Below are 16506 nucleotides of genomic sequence, written 5' to 3' on the forward strand. Positions count from 1 at the left end.
TTAATGTAAAATTGTGTTTAAGAAAGATTTCTTAAACAATATAACATGATTTAAAACTTCAATAAAATATATTCACTTGGTGAAATTAGATTTCACAGTGAAAAAGAGGCTGTGAAGAATGTTTGTTTATTCTTTCTTTTTTTTTCCTATTTATTTAAACAAAAAAAAAAATATTAGGAATTTAATAAAAATAAAAAAAAATATATCTCGATGACGGCCGTTTGTTATTGCTTTTATTGATTTTCGGTTTTTTTTTTATAAAATTATACTTTAATATAGTTTAGACAATAATGTAGTGTTACTCATTTGAAATTGCTTCTATCAAACTATAACAACGATAAATTTAACACTGCTTGGATGGACCATCACCACAATTAATGATTATTTTTAATACATAATAATAAAATAAAAATGACTAATTAAGTAGAATAGCAAAAAAATAAAATAAAAAAGGAGTTTGTATAAACTTAGAACAGAACTCTCAACGAAAAAAAAAAAACTATTATCCTGTAATAGTTTTTGGATAACTTTCATTTCAATAAAAAAATTAAAAAAATAACCCAACAGAAAAGAAAATGTTATTCAAAAGAGATGCCATCATTCTCCACACATTATTGTTCAATATAGTTTTTCGACAGTTATAATAAGTTATAATAATTAATATATAATTATAATTTTTTAATAAAAACTTATATTTTTTCTCTGTTCTGCATATTTCTTTCCTTTTTTTATATTTTTGTATTTTTTTTTTTTTTATTTACTTCAGTGTCATAAAATTGTGTGTATGCGTGTGTGTTGGTTGGTTGGTTTGTTGTCGGGAGTGTACGTGTGTGTGTGATTAAAAATTTATTTGTTGTTTTTTTTTTTAAAGTAGTAAGTATTTTCGATTTGTTTTTTTTTTTTTTTTAGTTTTCATCTGCGCGAAATACAATATTTAGGATAACGAACCGAAAAAGAAAAACATTGTTATGGTATTTTTTTGTTTTATTATTTTTAGTCGCATAGTAAAAATGTATGCGAATTTATTCGATCACTTTCAACACCTTTCCGATGGCTATGGTTTTGTCTGTAATGTAAAATTGTTAAAAGAATTAGTTTGAGAAATATTTTAAAATTAAAAATTTACAACTTACTTTCATCTCTTAGAGTAAATCTTCCCATTTGTGGGAAAAGTTTAAATTGTTCAAGGCATATCATTCCAGAACATTCAATTCTCATAATTGCAACTTGGTCTTGTTTAACAAATCTTGGACGTGTTTTTGATTTATCGCCGGTCTTTTTGTCTACCAAACAAATTAGAGCCTAGAAATAAAATAAATACAATAAAATTTTAATTGTTGGTATTTATTGTTTATTTAATTTTGAATGTTTAAAGAAATTAACCCCTTGCAACCCAAGATCGTAAATTTTAAAATTGATATGTCAATTTTATTATTTACTTAGTTATTTCGAGCAAAAAAATAAGTTTAAATAATTTATTTTTATATAAAAATGCAAAAATTCAAACAAAAAACTATCTAATATTAATTTTTAGGCACTTTTCTTAAATCTAAAAATAAAACCCTGTTGGTTTATCCAGAAAAACTATTTTTTCTGAATTTCGTAGTTTTTACATAAATTTGCTTATTATCAAAAAGAGCCCAACTTTCAACATTAACTGCCAATACAAAACTATTGGTGCCATTTATTAGAAATATGGCGTACTATTTCGATAAATCAATACTTAAAGATTATATAAGAAGCTTCAAAAGAAAAAAAATATAATTTGTCCAGATTTGGTCCGATCTTTTTCGGTTTGTTACAGAAATGTCACATGGAGCTACAAGGGGTTAATAGAAAAAAGAGCGCTTAATAGAAACAACAACCATCATTGTTATCCTACTCCGCCTTTTTTTATCGCGTTGACAAACAAACGTATTCACATGTGGGAACGGTTTTCTTCATATAACTTGAAAACCGAAAAAAATTGCTCTGAATTTGTCCCACATTTTTTCGAAGACAAATGATCGTTTTGGTTTCGTCTTTTTCGTCTTTTATAGAATCTGTCGTTGGTTTTAAGCAAAAAGAGAACAAATTCATCAACAGGATTTACCTCCCGAGCGGAAACTTACTTGTCTATAAAATCAGCTGTTGGTTGGCCACTGGGCAAAACGGGTAAAATAAATCACTAAGCTAATCGAATAATATTCAAAGGGTAGACAGAGACACTGTGTCAATAGGTTTTCATCAAAATCCACCTCTTTCTACCAACTTTTACTCTCACCTCTCCGTGGTGAACATCGGGCGTCTAGTATATTAACCTAAGATTTGGCAAAGCACCAATGGCAAGTTGTTTTGGGCATTAAACGAGAGGGGGAGGAAGTGTTTCCAATAATGCACTTCTTCTTGGATCTAAGCGGCAGCGGAAAAATTTCCTCGATAAAATCAACGCTGGCGCCTACAGTTCAAGTTAGAATGAACTACTTGGTGAACACCATATGTGGGCTACTTCGACATATTTAGAGCTTAGACCAATAAGGAGCTGCTTAGGGCTGATGATTCGACCGGGTACTCGGGTAACCGGGTACCCGGGTAAGCGAAATTACCCGGGTGCCCGGGTAACCGGGTAACCGAATATACAAATAAAAACAAATATATTACTATCTTTATCACTTTTTCAAAAGCATTTTACTAGTCGTGGAAAAATATTTGGTAAAAGTAGGAAGCAATTCCGATAAATTCAGTGACAAATTATACCCGGGTAATCGGGTAGTTGGGTATCCGGGTACCCGGGCATTACCCGATTTACTCGAGTACCCGGGTACTACCCGGGTAACCGGTTACCCGGGTATCATCAGCTATAGAGCTGCTTGATCGGTCTCTCGTTCTAAGGGTTATTGAAGGAACTGGCTTGTCGTTGCACAGTGGGCACCTTGTATGGAAGACCGGAAAAAACTCAATTAAAACTAGGCTACTGAACCAATTTTCATGAAATTCGCAGGAAAGATAGTCAATAGCAAGACGAATCTACACCAAAGACCACCTATTGTCACGCCCACTGCATTAAAAAACGGAAAAGAAATTGTTTTTTTTTTTAATTTAACATAGGTCACGGAGATACTCCAATTTTCACCTAAAAATTAATGATTGTGCGTCATAAAACGTGGTTCTATTTAAAAAAGAGAGCAAAGCTTAAAATATTTTGACAGTTTGCGTTTTAGACTTGAGAGAACATAAACAATTGTGAAAAACTAACTTGAAACACACTCTTTCTTTTCAAAATGTGAGTATTTTTTTAAATATAAATACAAAATATTAGAATTACTTTTTAGCAAAAATATTTGATTAATTCGATATTTTATTAAGGATATCCTCTTCAGTACGTCTTTTTTCTTAAATACATACATATACATACATACAATACAATTAGAAAGATTATTCTGGCGAAAAGAGCTGCTCATTATTTCTCTTTGTCTAAAGGTTAAAACAATATTTTATTTTTCTTTTTTGGATGACTTTTTCAGTTTCAATTTGCTCTAAAAAAAAAACAAATATGAACGTCTTCGGCTGATATCTTTTTTTTAACTGTTACTGTGATTTAACACTATCAACTAAACTTATCCGCTAAAAGAGACAAACAGGAAGTAATTAAAACCTGATTTGACAAAATTAATAAAATTAATTTTAATAATTTTTCACTATATTTCAACAGCGCACATTTTAATGCGGAATTTTCGTTGGAGGCAGACTCAGAGCAGAATGTACTGAGTTTTAACTGCGTTAACGGGCATCAAGGCTTAACTCGCCAACATAAGTCTGATTTGTGCGTTCCGCCACAGAAAAATGAGACGGTACCACCAAAGATAGTTTCCACGAGTTTCTTGGAAAAACCTACAAGCAAATTCCCAGCTACAATATCAAAATTAAAATGATGGCCTTACAGCCGAGCTATAATAAAGCAGCAGGAGATGACTTAGTTGGGCATATGCGCCAACTCACCTGCCCATGTTCGGAGAAAAGCATGCCCTCATAATGGAATCTCAAATCTCAGTATTGTGTAAGAAACAGCATCCTTAAGAAAGTAGACTCTGAACTGCGCCAACTACAGAGGAATCAGTCTCTTTATGATCGCCTAAAGATCCTCTCTGCCGTAATAAGTGAACAACGTCTGAAGCCCTTCGGCAAAATCTGATAGGACCTTATCAGTGTGGCTATAGACTAAATATTCACATTACGGCAGAGCTAGGAAAAATCGCAGATAAAAAGTGTCCATATAATATACAAAACTGTTATCATCGCAGTCCTGGAATATTGTGCAGGGACATGGACTTTGACGGAAGTAAATAAAAACTGATTGGATTGTTTCGAGAGTAACAGTAGTCCAGTCTGCATTGAAAGTGATCGGAGAAAATTTTACAACAACGAACTATACGGGTTGTACAAATGCTCCAACCCAAAGGGATTGCGCAAAAAGGGAAGATTTGGTCTAAGTTGGCGCACGCAAGTGCAAGGGGACCTTAATCCCCTTAGCGTGCAGAACTGCAAGAAGTTGGCCAAGGATAGAGCTGGCAGGAAAAGATTGTTGGTTGAGGCCCGAATCCACAATGGATTGTAAAGCAGGCTGGTTAAGCATTGATGCGACCAATTTTCATTCATTGCAGATCATAACATTATAAAATATTGAGTATAAATTATGAAAAAAAAAACATAGAGCTTACCTTGACCGTTACTTCTTCTGCCGCACAATGAATATGCATAACAGCTGAGTATCCCGCGCATATAATAGATTTGTGTTCTAAAATCACAACTTGGGCATCAAATATTTTTCCTGTCTTGATTGGATTATGAAAATCACATAAGACAAATCCAGGTGAAACGTCTTCCTCTTCAATTCCCTAAAAAAAATGACGATTGAAGTTTGTAAGTCATTTTAGTTGTTTCTATTAAAAACAAAACAAAAATTACCTTCAGTTTAATTTTAACATTTTCACCAGGGCCCACAGCTGTAACTTCATCATCATCGGTCCACACTTGATCCACAGAAACTTGCGTCTGCAATTTAATCAAATTCATATAGAAATAAATACAATTTAACTATTATATAAAAATAACTTACCCTGTTAGGCATAACTAAAAGATTTTGACCCTTTTTAGCGCATCCCGATTCAACTTTTCCCATAACAACTGTACCCATATCCTTGTACTTATCAACAATGGGCATTATAAATGGTCCATCTTGTTTACGATTCAACGAAGGCAGCTGGTCAATAAATGGAATAAATGCAAGTCCCTTATACCAGGAGCACAAGCTCTCTGGCACCGAATCACGAAGTCCTGCACCGTTAAGACCCGAACAAGGCATAAATGTCAAATCCTTGCCAGCATTAAAGCCCAATTTCTTTAGATAGGGCATAATTTTATCCCTGCATTCGTTGTATCGACACTCATCCCAACTCACAGTTGGATCATCCATTTTATTGACCAATACTACAAGATGTTTAACACCGGCTGTCTTTGCTAACATAGCATGTTCTCGTGTCTGCCCTCCACGATCGAATCCGGTTTCGAATTCTCCTTTTCTAGCTGAGATCACAAGTACGGCTAAATCTGCCTGCGCAGCACCACCGATCATGTTTGGAACGAAACTCTTGTGACCAGGAGCATCTAAAATTGTGAAATGCTTGCGTTCAGTCTCAAAAAAGGCTCGGCCAACTTCGACAGTTTTTCCCTTGTCACGTTCCTCTTGGTTTGTGTCCAAGGCCCAAGATAAATACCAACTTTCACGGGACTTTTCACGAGCTTCACGTTCATATTTCTCTAGGGTTCTCTTATCAACCATGCCAGTGAGTGACATAATTTGTCCACCGATTGTTGATTTTCCAGCATCTTAAAAAAAAAAAACAAATGTTTAAATTTATGTTTAGTTTGTTATTCAAAGAAGTCGATATTTTTATAATTTAGATATTTAATTACCAACATGACCGATGAATACAACATTGACGTGTTCTTTTTTGCTCTTAGTGTCCTCGATTTTTGGTGGTTTCTTTTTGGAAATTTTTGGTGTTGCTTCTCCTTCTGCCTCACCATCCTCAATCTCATCGGCTTCGTCTTCATCTGGAGTGATAATGGGATCCTCTTCGACATCCCAACTGTCGCTTGGATCATTCTCAGCTATAACAAAAAAAAAATAAATAATAAATACATGCCTAAATGATTAAGATTTCAGATTTTAAGGAGATTTTTAAATTGAAAATACAAATATGGTTAGTTTATGAAAACCGCTTGCTTGCAAAATGTTCCAAAAATGTCGCTCGAAATGCAAGACAATTTCAAACTCCATTCCATTCCAGCAGAAGGGGAATAGCTATATAATCGGCCCTGGCGAGGTATCTTTCGGACCGGAAATTTGTCCTATTACGTACGAATCGTAGAGTTTTTACCTTTCGAAGGCACACCTCGAAGCATTATTAGTATGAAATCGGAGAATTTCCGGTCCGACGAATACCTCGCTAGGGCCGAATATCGCTGATTGAACAATCTTAGACAAACTCCACTACAAATACTTGTAACAAAATGTTAAACATTTGTGGCGAACTCTTCTTTGGCATAAAAGAATTTGCTTGAAGCGTTCTTGTCACAGCCAGAATGAGAAAGTGGCCAAGAAAATGAACGAAGGTTTTTTCCTTGTTGCCCTAAACAACTACGACAGAAAATATTGTGGTGTACGACCCGACTTCACCGCAAGCTCTTCTATTAGCCACTGTGCCGTGCACAATGCAACAATTCTGGCTATGTCTTGGGTGGATCTGAATAGTAAATCAATTGTTATGGATTGGCTATGGTTGGTCATAGGTCTGTGACTGTAAGGATAACAGAATGGCATTGGAAGCAGTTCTTGAGAAATTCCAAAACAATATGGAACAAAAACAAGTTCGTACAAAGCTTGAAAATTTTTGTCTTAAAAATTCTTTTGAAAAATCCTTATCTTATTATTATCGTAGACAATGCAAAAATCAAAGCAGTGAAAATGGTGAAGCGACTAGAATGTTATTAATTGGCACCGATTTTCATGATTTTCTGCTAAGATGCACATTATGAAGAAAAAATACTCTTGAATGTTTGGTAAATTTATCGTTAATTTGATAAATGTATTTGATAAATGTAAACCTAGACTATCCCCAGAGAATAAGGCATATAACTCTTATTAAACTCAAAGGCAATATCTTCAAGCAACGGCAATATGGGCCGTAATATGAAGTAATAAGTAACAAAGTAACGCGAACTTCAGCGTGACAGGTCGTTACGCGGACGACTGTTGTATGGCAAACATTAAGCATCCCTCCTGCCACTTAACAAATTATTAAATTACTATGCTGATCCAGGTAGACTAGGGTAGATTTAGATCAACAGTCTTTCTGAACCAAAACGATCAGTGATCGAAGTATTTTTCTCCCTTGGCCAGAATCACACTAAACCATTCCACAAATAATTAAGGTCACAAGAGTTATGGTATCAACACGACTCAAATCAGCTCTAATTGGGACTTTCTAAGCAGGTGCTCTAGATATGTACTCTTGAACCAATTTTGAGTATGTCAAGACCGAATAAATTATATTGCTCCCTCACTGCTACGTTTTGATTCTTATGTGATTTTTCCCTGAGTATTTTGCATGGTTCTTTAATTGCTATCAGTTCTGCTTCAAACACACGAACAAAATTCAGTTAAGGGATTCATGACAGACACTCGCACAAACCCCAAACTCCATTTTTGAGCAATCAGTAAGAATACACGCTTCAAAGTCTCTAGTCACTAAGGGCCATTTTTTTCACTCGAAGTTGAGCATAACTTGAGGAATTATATCCTTAACTTCCGAATTCGGTTTTATTCACTCCAAGTTGACGTTTTCAACTTTCGATTTTAAACTCGAGAGTTGATCAACTTCCAGTTTTCTCAACTTCCCTAAAAAGGAGAAGTTTACCGACCAAACTTGAGAGTTTGCTTGAGATTTTTTCTTTTAATTTTTCTGTCAAAATTTTGTTGGCAGTTATTGTGTCAACGAATTATTATTCCAAAGCAAACAAAAATCGAAAAAGCAAACAAAAATCGAAAAATTAAACACAAAAAAAAAATACAAATATCCTATCAATACAAATTCCATTTCCAGGGATATTTTTCAAACTTGAAGTTGAAGTTGTTTTGGTCACAGTGACACAACAAATTTAATACCATCGGATATGCTTCTGACACCCACGGACTACTGCACCCCTATTTTGAATACTGTAATGAATTGCAAGGTCAGCTTCCCGTCGAGATCAGACTGGGAAGAGGGCATTGTGACGAGAGGCTTCGACACCTGCATTTTCACTGATGGCTCAAAAATAGATTGTGGGGTCGGTTCGGGTGTCTACTATGAATCCCTCAATATCTCAAAATCCTTTCGACTACCAAACTTTGCCAGTGTATTCCAAGCGGAATTGCTGGCAATTAAAGAAGCTTGCAAATTACTTAGAGTATATCCAAATCAAAACCAAAATATAGCTATACTAACAGATAGTCAGGCAGCTATAAAAGCAATTGCTTCGGTCACGACATCCTCCAAATTGGTTCAGCAGTGCAGAGAGGAACTCTCATTGCTGAGTGGAAGCCTCACAATCACTCTCATCTGGATCCCAGGTCACAGTGGTTTTGAAGGCAATGAAAAGGCGGATAAACTGGCCAGGCAAGGATCAGCCCTTCATGAGTCACTAGCAGAAATAGTTAACATTCCCATAGGAGTCATGAAGGGCGATATCTTCTTAAAATACCTAACAAAAGCTAACAATAGGTGGCACAACTTGACTAGCTGCGTCATATCCAGAAAAATCTGGCCCACCTATAATAAATAAAAAACATATGATCTCTAGACCCAGAAAAGATATCAGCAGAATCGTTGCAGTGTGCACAGGACATTGGCCGATAGGGGAACATGCAGCAAAGTTGGGTATACCGCACAATACCTACTGTCGCAGCTGCTTGGACCAGCAAGAAAAAGAAACGGTCTTCCATTTCCTATGTCCATGTCCCGCCCTTGCTAGGAATAGAGCACTCTCTTTGGGGAGTGAATTCTTTAATGTCATAGATAACATCTCAGAATCAAAGATCAAAGACTTGATCTCGTTCCTAAATGCAACAAAGTGGATTTAGGACTGCCTAACACTTGTTTTTCCCTTTTTTAAAACCAATTAAAAAATGTATTTCAAATAAATCCAATTATCACTCACAGGTTTCATAAGTTTTGGTATCAAAACGGCGCATCCTGCGCTAATTGGGTCAATCAAACATGGTTTGCCTTTACCGCCATCTCTACCTACCTACCTACCTGAAGTTGACAAACTTTAGATCTTCAACTGGAGAGTTGAGAAAATAATTAGTGAATAAAAAGAAATTACATCTTGCGTTTCAACTCTCGAGTTAGTCAACTCTCAAGTTGGCAAACTCGAGAGTTTGCTTCAAGTTGAGCAATAGGGAAAAAAATGGCCCTAAGTCCTCTTCCCAGACGTTCCACGACGGAAGTGCAGTAGTCCGTGGGTGTCAAAAACATATATCTGAAGGCACTAAGGCACATTTTATTCACTTTCGTTCAACGTGGGGCAAAATCTCAAGTTGAATAACTCCAGAGTTGACCTCAACTCGAGAGATAAATCCCAAGTTGAAAATTAGTTTTATTCACTAATTTTTCTCCCAACTCTTCAGTTTTAAATCTAAAGTTGGCCAACTTCCGATTTGAAAAATATCCCTGGGATATTTGTGACAATAAACAGAATACTATCAATTTGAAATCATATTTTGAATTTTGTACGTCAACCATATTGGATTTTTCTTTAAACCCCAAGTTTGCGTCGCAATCTTCTATTTTTCCCAGGAGTTGAGAAAATCGAAAGTAGATCAACTCACAATTTGAAAAGCGAAAGTTGTCAAATTTGCGTGAATAAAAGAAATTTTGGAAGTTGACGATAAAAATCCTCAAGTTTTGTTCAACTTCAAGTGAATAAAATCGCCCTAAGTTTGCTGTATAAGGTTTCAACTTCCTGGTGTTCTTTCGAACACCAGGGTATTTGATTTGAAGGTCTATGTCGCAGTTAGACAAGACCGGAGAGCTCCAACGTTCATATGGTAGCTGTTATCTGCACTTTCTTAAGTTTTTTGATGTTATATGCTTTAGTGACTAGTGAGTACATAAAATGATTTTGCAATTTTTTAAAAAGCATAATTTAGTGTTGAAAATGACACCTTGATATTTTGCGTTAGAAAAGAGGGAAGGCAAAGACTTTGGTTAACTGCTAGACACCAACTTGTAGCCCAGTGGCTGATTCTCCAACTCATGTCAGTGATTCTGTTGATCCCTTTACTGCCTTCGCTTTACTTCTCTCAATCTTACTTGTTCATGAGGTGAAAAAGAACGGGAATCTGAGGTATACCTCTGTTGACGCATTTAAAACAGTGCGTATTTCCTAAACTTGTATGAATGTGTATATCCTCAGGCTTTTTAAGGAACGAGGGACTGGAATGTTTAAGGATGAAGTAAATTCATGATTTTCTAACGAGTATGATATGTAGATATATTAACCCTCTGCCGGCACACGGGTGCGAATTTGGCTGGACAAAAATAAAAAAAATTACGATTTTTCAAAAAAGTGGTCACAAAAAAGTCTCTTTATAGGGGTGAAAATATTTTTTTTTCGGAATTGTGAATACAATATTCGAATTCCTCGGAATATTCTACATCAATTTCATACTTGATTCTCTATAAAATATTGTGACCGAAAAAAGTTCTAGCGACATGAAAAAGTATAAACCAAATTCGCACCCGTGTGCCTATCACGTCACAAAAAAGAGGTGTGCCTACAGAGGGTTAAGTTAACTGAAAAATGATCTCGTTTTTCGGGTGCATAACAGTTTGCAGCTCTTACAAGAAGTTCCTCAGTATAATGTCATTCATACTAAATATTTAAAACAACTGAACTTTATCTTAAGCTAATAAAATTTAAAGTTGATGGAAGACTGATTAAAATTTTGCATACAGTAAATGTACATAATCTTAAAATGTGAGGTTTCATGCGCTCAAAACTGTGATAGGTACTTATTCTGAATGAAAACTCCCGGGTATTGTTTTATCGAAAAGCTTCCATAAATTTAAAACGGAACGACATGCTAGGTATATTACGATTACGAGTGCTTCTCCAAAACACATTTTATCCGAAGTTTTCATTCAAAATAGGGCTGACTAGGTATAAAACTTTTAAATGTTTAAACCAAGTCATCACCTTCGATTTATTTAAACAAATTATTTTGCTGAATGGACATGCAGAAGACACGACATGTCTCTTTTTTATTAATGCAATTCAATTATTTAAGTAACGTTGACAACACTACCCTCTTATCTTCTAACCTTAAATTAAAGTAAAATACTAGATTCCAAATTCAACTCTTTAAGAAAAAGCTAACTAACCTACAATGTTTGTCCCGCACCTAGATTAATAGAAAAACCCATCAAATTGGCACACTTGAAGAATTCCTCCATCAAAAGAATTCCTCATACAACAAGAAAGATCACTTAGAAACTAGGTGAGGTTGTTGCCTACTTTTATTTGACGATGACTCACTCTAGATATTATCCAAAATTCATTAAAAACCAATTTCAACATAAAACATACAAATTATGAAATAAAAATAGTAAAAAAAAAGTATTTTTGTTAAATTAGAAAAATAATAAAAATATATCCTACCCATGACAAGTGAAAGTACAAAAATCTATCGATAAAGGTTTCCCAATGTGAACTGGCTTAAAGCAGTTTCTATGTTGACCACCACACAAGCGGGAAAGTTTTTTTTTTTCCACCAAAACGAAACGACAAAAAACTACTACAGAACAAACAACGTGTCCAACTTTTTTTTGGATTCCAACAAAAATTCACACAAAATTCAGAAAAAAAGTAGATTTTTTAAACAAAAATTAGATAAATTTTGAAATAATATAAAAAATGAAAAAAAAAGACACGGGTTGGGAGAACAGAACAGAAAAACGAAAAAAACCCAAAACGACGACCGACGACGACGTGTCAACGAGGAGAACGAGACAAGACAAAAAGATTTCTAGGTTAGGTTTATTAAAAATATGCTTACTACTTCTCTTCCAAAGACCAACCTCAAGGGGAAAAAAAAAACTCCACTATGCTTCTCTCGCGCTAGCTGTCAGAAATTTTTATAAACATTTTTAACAATTTTTTTTTTCTTCTCTCTCGCATTATCAGTTTTTTTTTTTGGGACAACATTTTTAGTTGTTTCAGAAGAAAAAAAAAACTTGTCAACCGGCTGAAAAGGTGTGGATTTTTTTTTTTGTCTTCTTTGTAAAAGACAAGATTTGAGAGTAATTTGTCGTAATTTTCATTCGCACATCTTTTGTGTGGGTGACTCTGACTGACAAACGACGAAACACTGGAAAATGCATTTCATTTTTTTTTTTTTGCAAAGAACCAAAAAAAAAAAGAATGTTACGAAATCATGCAATATTAGTTTTTTTCTTCCCTTTTTTTTTTGTTTCGATTTTTATATATTAAAAGAACAAAAAGTATAAAATACAAACCATTAATAATCTCAGGAAGTTTATCAAATATTTCTGGGATAGTAGGCGCCGCAGCAATCGATGGAGATAACTGCTGTTGAGGTATTGTTGGAGTTGTAGCGGCCGGAGGAGATGAGGATGATTGCGGCTGGTTGTCGGGCGACGAGTCCATAGAATCTAGCTGAAGAGGCTCTGTGGGAGTGTTGTTGGGAGTGCTGTTGTTTGTGCCACTGCCTCCAGTTAAAGGAGCAGCAATTATTGGAGGCGGAGTAGCAGCTGCTGCTGCAGGAGGTGGTGGTCCACCAAAACTAAAACTTGGCACAAATTCTACAGCATTAACATTTAATGTTGAGAATTTTGCAGGCATATCGCTGTTGCTACTGTCTTGAGCCATTTTTTCTTGAGAGCCTTTTCTTTTTTATTTCCTTTTAAACTTGTTGAACTTTTTTGATTTAGAGTTTGATGGAAATTTTTTTCACAAGTATTTTTAAGTACTTGGAATTATTTTCTTTTTTATTATTTAATTTTCTTTTAAATTTTATTTTAACAAACAAATAAAAGAAAATTTTTATGGACGTGATACCCGAACTACACGCGTTTTTTTCGGCAACACATCAGTCAAAATGGCCACGCATATATGGGTAATTTTTTTTTTTTATATGGTGCAGCAAAAAAAAAAAACTTATTCCAGTCATGTGAAGTTGGTTGCAGTGGAGAAGGTGAAATTTGCACAAATTTTGAAGGTTGACATGAACTTTTAAGGGGGTAGATGGGTGAAATTTTGTAGTACTTTATATTAATACTTGATCTTGATGAGCAATATTAAAATGCATACTATTTGTCGGTGTCGTTTTGTAAAATGTTTCAACCCACTATTTCTTTCATATCGAAAATTCCGGAGAAAAGAAGTTGTTAAAAATTAAAAGAAATACAAAATAACAAAAAATTAATTGAAAAAAAATGCAACTTCATTTGCATTTTAATAGAAATTTAGATGGGTGCTAAGTAAACAGTTACATGTGTGCAACATTCACTGATTCTATAATTGGGCTTTTAAGCCAAACGTCAGTGTTCCAACGTTCCAACACGAAATAAAAAGAAAGGTAGGCCTAAAAACTCCTGGTACAAGCAAATGCAAAAACACCAGCATTCAGTTGGCCTCAGAAACGGAACAATACAAAACCGGGAGGCTTGCCGCCGATTTCTGAGGTCAACCCGGCGAACCCCACAGGCGGATCACTAGTGTGAAGCAGTAACGTGGGAAGGTTATGATCCCCTCGACATCGAGATCATAACAGCGCCGAGAAAAAGGAAGAAGAAGAAGCCAAACGTCAGTGTCGAAGAAAAAAAAACAGAAAAAAAAAACTTTTGACATTTCAATTTTGAGGAAAAGTGGCGTATATGTATATGCTTGTGCATGCATGTGTTTATGTACTATTCATGTATGGGTTTGTTTTCCTCAGAATTGATTTGATTGGTTGATTTTTTCTTGTACTTCTTTAATAAACAGTTATGATAGAAAGGAAAAAGACAAAGACAGAATGCTTAAAAGCCCAATGTACTTGAAAATTGATTGTCTGCTTCTACACGAAGACGCAAAAGTTCAAGATGCACATAAGAGCAAAGGATCTTTCTTTCTCCCTTGTTCTTATGTCGTGCATCTGGAAATTTGCGTCTTCGTGTAGAGGACGACATTAAAACTAATTTTTTGAGTTAAATTGAAATCGACATAGAGCTCTTCTCGTCCAACCAACGGTATCACAACTAACAATTTTGCTGTTATAAAACCTTACAGAAGCAACAAAAGCATGTGTAATGCTTTACAAAAGCTCTTCTCGTCCAACCAACGGTATCCCAACTAACAATTTTGCTGCTAGAAAACCTTACAGAAGCAACAAAAGCATGTTTAATGCTTTACAAAAGCAACATTCCCAAGTTACAATTTAGCTTTCATAAGGGTGAATGCAAGCTATTTTTTGGCTTTCATAACAAGAAGGACAGGTCTTAAAGGCTTGGCCACACCGGAGGGTATGCGGTAGCGGTACGGGTAGAGGTAACGGTACTTGTATGAAAAAAATTCCACATCTGAACGTTGATATGTCAGTTTGGAATTTTTTTCATACAAGTACCGTTACCTCTACCCGTACCGCTACCGCATACCCTCTATATGGCCACACCGGAGGGTATGCGGTAGCGGTACGGGTAGAGGTAACGGTACTTGTATGAAAAAAATTCCAAACTGACATATCAATGTTCAGATGTGGAATTTTTTTCATACAAATATCGTTACCGCTACCCGTACCTCTACCGCATACCCTCCGGTGTGGCCAAGCCTTTAAAGGCTTGGCCACACCGGAGGGTACGCGGTAGCGGTACGGGTAGCGGCAACGATATTTGTATTAAAAAAATTCCACACCCGAACGTTGATGTGTCAGTTTGGAATTTTTTCCATACAAATACCCGTACCGTTACCTGTACCTCTACCGCGTACCCTCTGGTGTGGCCAAGCCTTAAGGCTTGGACACACCGGAGGGTACGCGCGGTAGAGGTACGGGTAACGGTACGGGTTCTTGTATGAAAAAAATTCTAAACTGACACATCAACGTTCGGGTGTGGAATTTTTTTTAATACAAATATCGTTGCCGCTACCCGTACCACTACCGCGTACCCTCCGGTGTGGCCAAGCCTTTATGCAAATCATTTGGGGGCATTTTACCAAAATTTCATAGGACTTTCCTTCACAGGTAATCCACAAGCTAATAGCGTGTGACAAACAGCTAAAAATGGCCTTACGGAGGTATTCCTGCAGAGGGTTTATCAAATGCACAAACCGGATTACTTGCGTAGGATGTTATAATAAGGCCTTATAGAAGTTATTGTAGGTGTTGTAGAAAATGCATAAAAAAAAGAATTAATTGAATTTTATTTAATTTTTTTTTATTTTCTTTTGATTTTTTCTGTTTTGTATTTTCTACATATTAGGTGTGTTTTTTTGTTTATCTATATAGATTTTGTGCAAAAAAACGACATCGGGATTTTTGAAATCCATGCAAACATTTGGCACCACTGTACATATACTTTGGCTGCTGTCTGTCAAAAATGTTGCTTTTGTTTTTTTTTTATTTTAACTCCGAAGTTGGAAGGCCATTACATCCATGTTGGATGCAAACAAAAATTTTCGTATGGCCATGGCATCCATGTTGGATTCAAAAAAATTGTTTTTCACAAAAACCAAAAATTATCTGTATATTCGTAGCTACATTTTAAGACCATGACCATTAACATTAGTTGCGTCGTTCTTGTGTTATAAGCATTTGAAGGTAGCCATATTGATTTTTTTTTCGATTTTTAAAAAATCAAATGTGAAAACTTTTTTATTTTTATTTCTAATTTTTCGAAAAAACTTTGGTAATTTTATATACATATCTGTTCAACAATCTTATCAGGATCCATTTAAGACTTTTATCTGAAAAGTGCATTGCGTATATCTCGAGATATTAACATTTCAATGCAACCATGTCAAACAAATTTTTGATTATTTTTTTCTATGAGAGTTTTTTTCAAACCTCGTTTTCTCCGCTTTTTTTTTTTGTTAATATTTTCAGATATTTCTGTCTGATATTTCTGAACACAACAATTAAACTACCTTGGCACTACTGTTTTTATCGAGAGAAAGTAAAATCTGGATAATTATCTAGATTTTTCAAAAATCTATACAGATAAAGTTTTTGTGTTTTTAACACGTAAATTGTTTTGATTTCAAAAATCTCGATGTCGTTTTTTTGCACAAAATCTATATAGATAAACAAAAAAACACACCTATTATTTTATATTTATTTTAATTTTTTCTATATTTTGGAAATTCCACTGCTTTTTCTGTTGTTCTGAAATGATGAGAATATTATTTTAATTGAAAAAGAACACA

At 35.0% G+C, this 16506-nt stretch overlaps 1 protein-coding gene across 2 annotated transcripts; it reads right to left on the reverse strand.

The window, feature by feature from the left end:
- Positions 1 to 714: 714 nt before the first annotated feature.
- Positions 715 to 13223, reverse strand: LOC129920968 (eukaryotic peptide chain release factor GTP-binding subunit ERF3A). Of its 2 annotated transcripts, none has more exons than XM_056002554.1 (7): positions 12603 to 13223; positions 5953 to 6150; positions 5096 to 5865; positions 4945 to 5031; positions 4698 to 4874; positions 1134 to 1302; positions 715 to 1066 (listed from the first exon to the last, which is right to left on the reverse strand). In XM_056002554.1, the coding sequence occupies exons 1-7, from the start codon at positions 12973 to 12975 to the stop codon at positions 1023 to 1025; spliced, it is 1818 nt and encodes a 605-aa protein (XP_055858529.1). In that variant the 5' UTR covers positions 12976 to 13223; the 3' UTR covers positions 715 to 1022. The 2 variants fall into 2 exon arrangements, with proteins under 2 accessions (XP_055858529.1, XP_055858530.1); XM_056002555.1 differs by lacking the exon at positions 12603 to 13223 and adding an exon at positions 11746 to 12005.
- Positions 13224 to 16506: the final 3283 nt, after the last annotated feature.

The sequence above is a fragment of the Episyrphus balteatus genome, chromosome 1 (genome assembly GCF_945859705.1).
Source record: "Episyrphus balteatus chromosome 1, idEpiBalt1.1, whole genome shotgun sequence".
NCBI classification, from domain to species: domain Eukaryota; kingdom Metazoa; phylum Arthropoda; class Insecta; order Diptera; family Syrphidae; genus Episyrphus; species Episyrphus balteatus.

Coding starts and splice junctions, on each gene's coding strand:
- LOC129920968 (XM_056002554.1), bottom strand. CDS start 12,975: ATGGCTCAAGACAGTAGCAACAGCGATATGCCTGCAAAATTCTCAACA. Junction 1,303..4,697: donor CAGAAGAAGTAACGGTCAAG/GTAAGCTCTATG, acceptor TTTTATTTCTAG/GCTCTAATTTGTTTGGTAGA. Junction 1,067..1,133: donor ATTTACTCTAAGAGATGAAA/GTAAGTTGTAAA, acceptor TTTACATTACAG/ACAAAACCATAGCCATCGGA.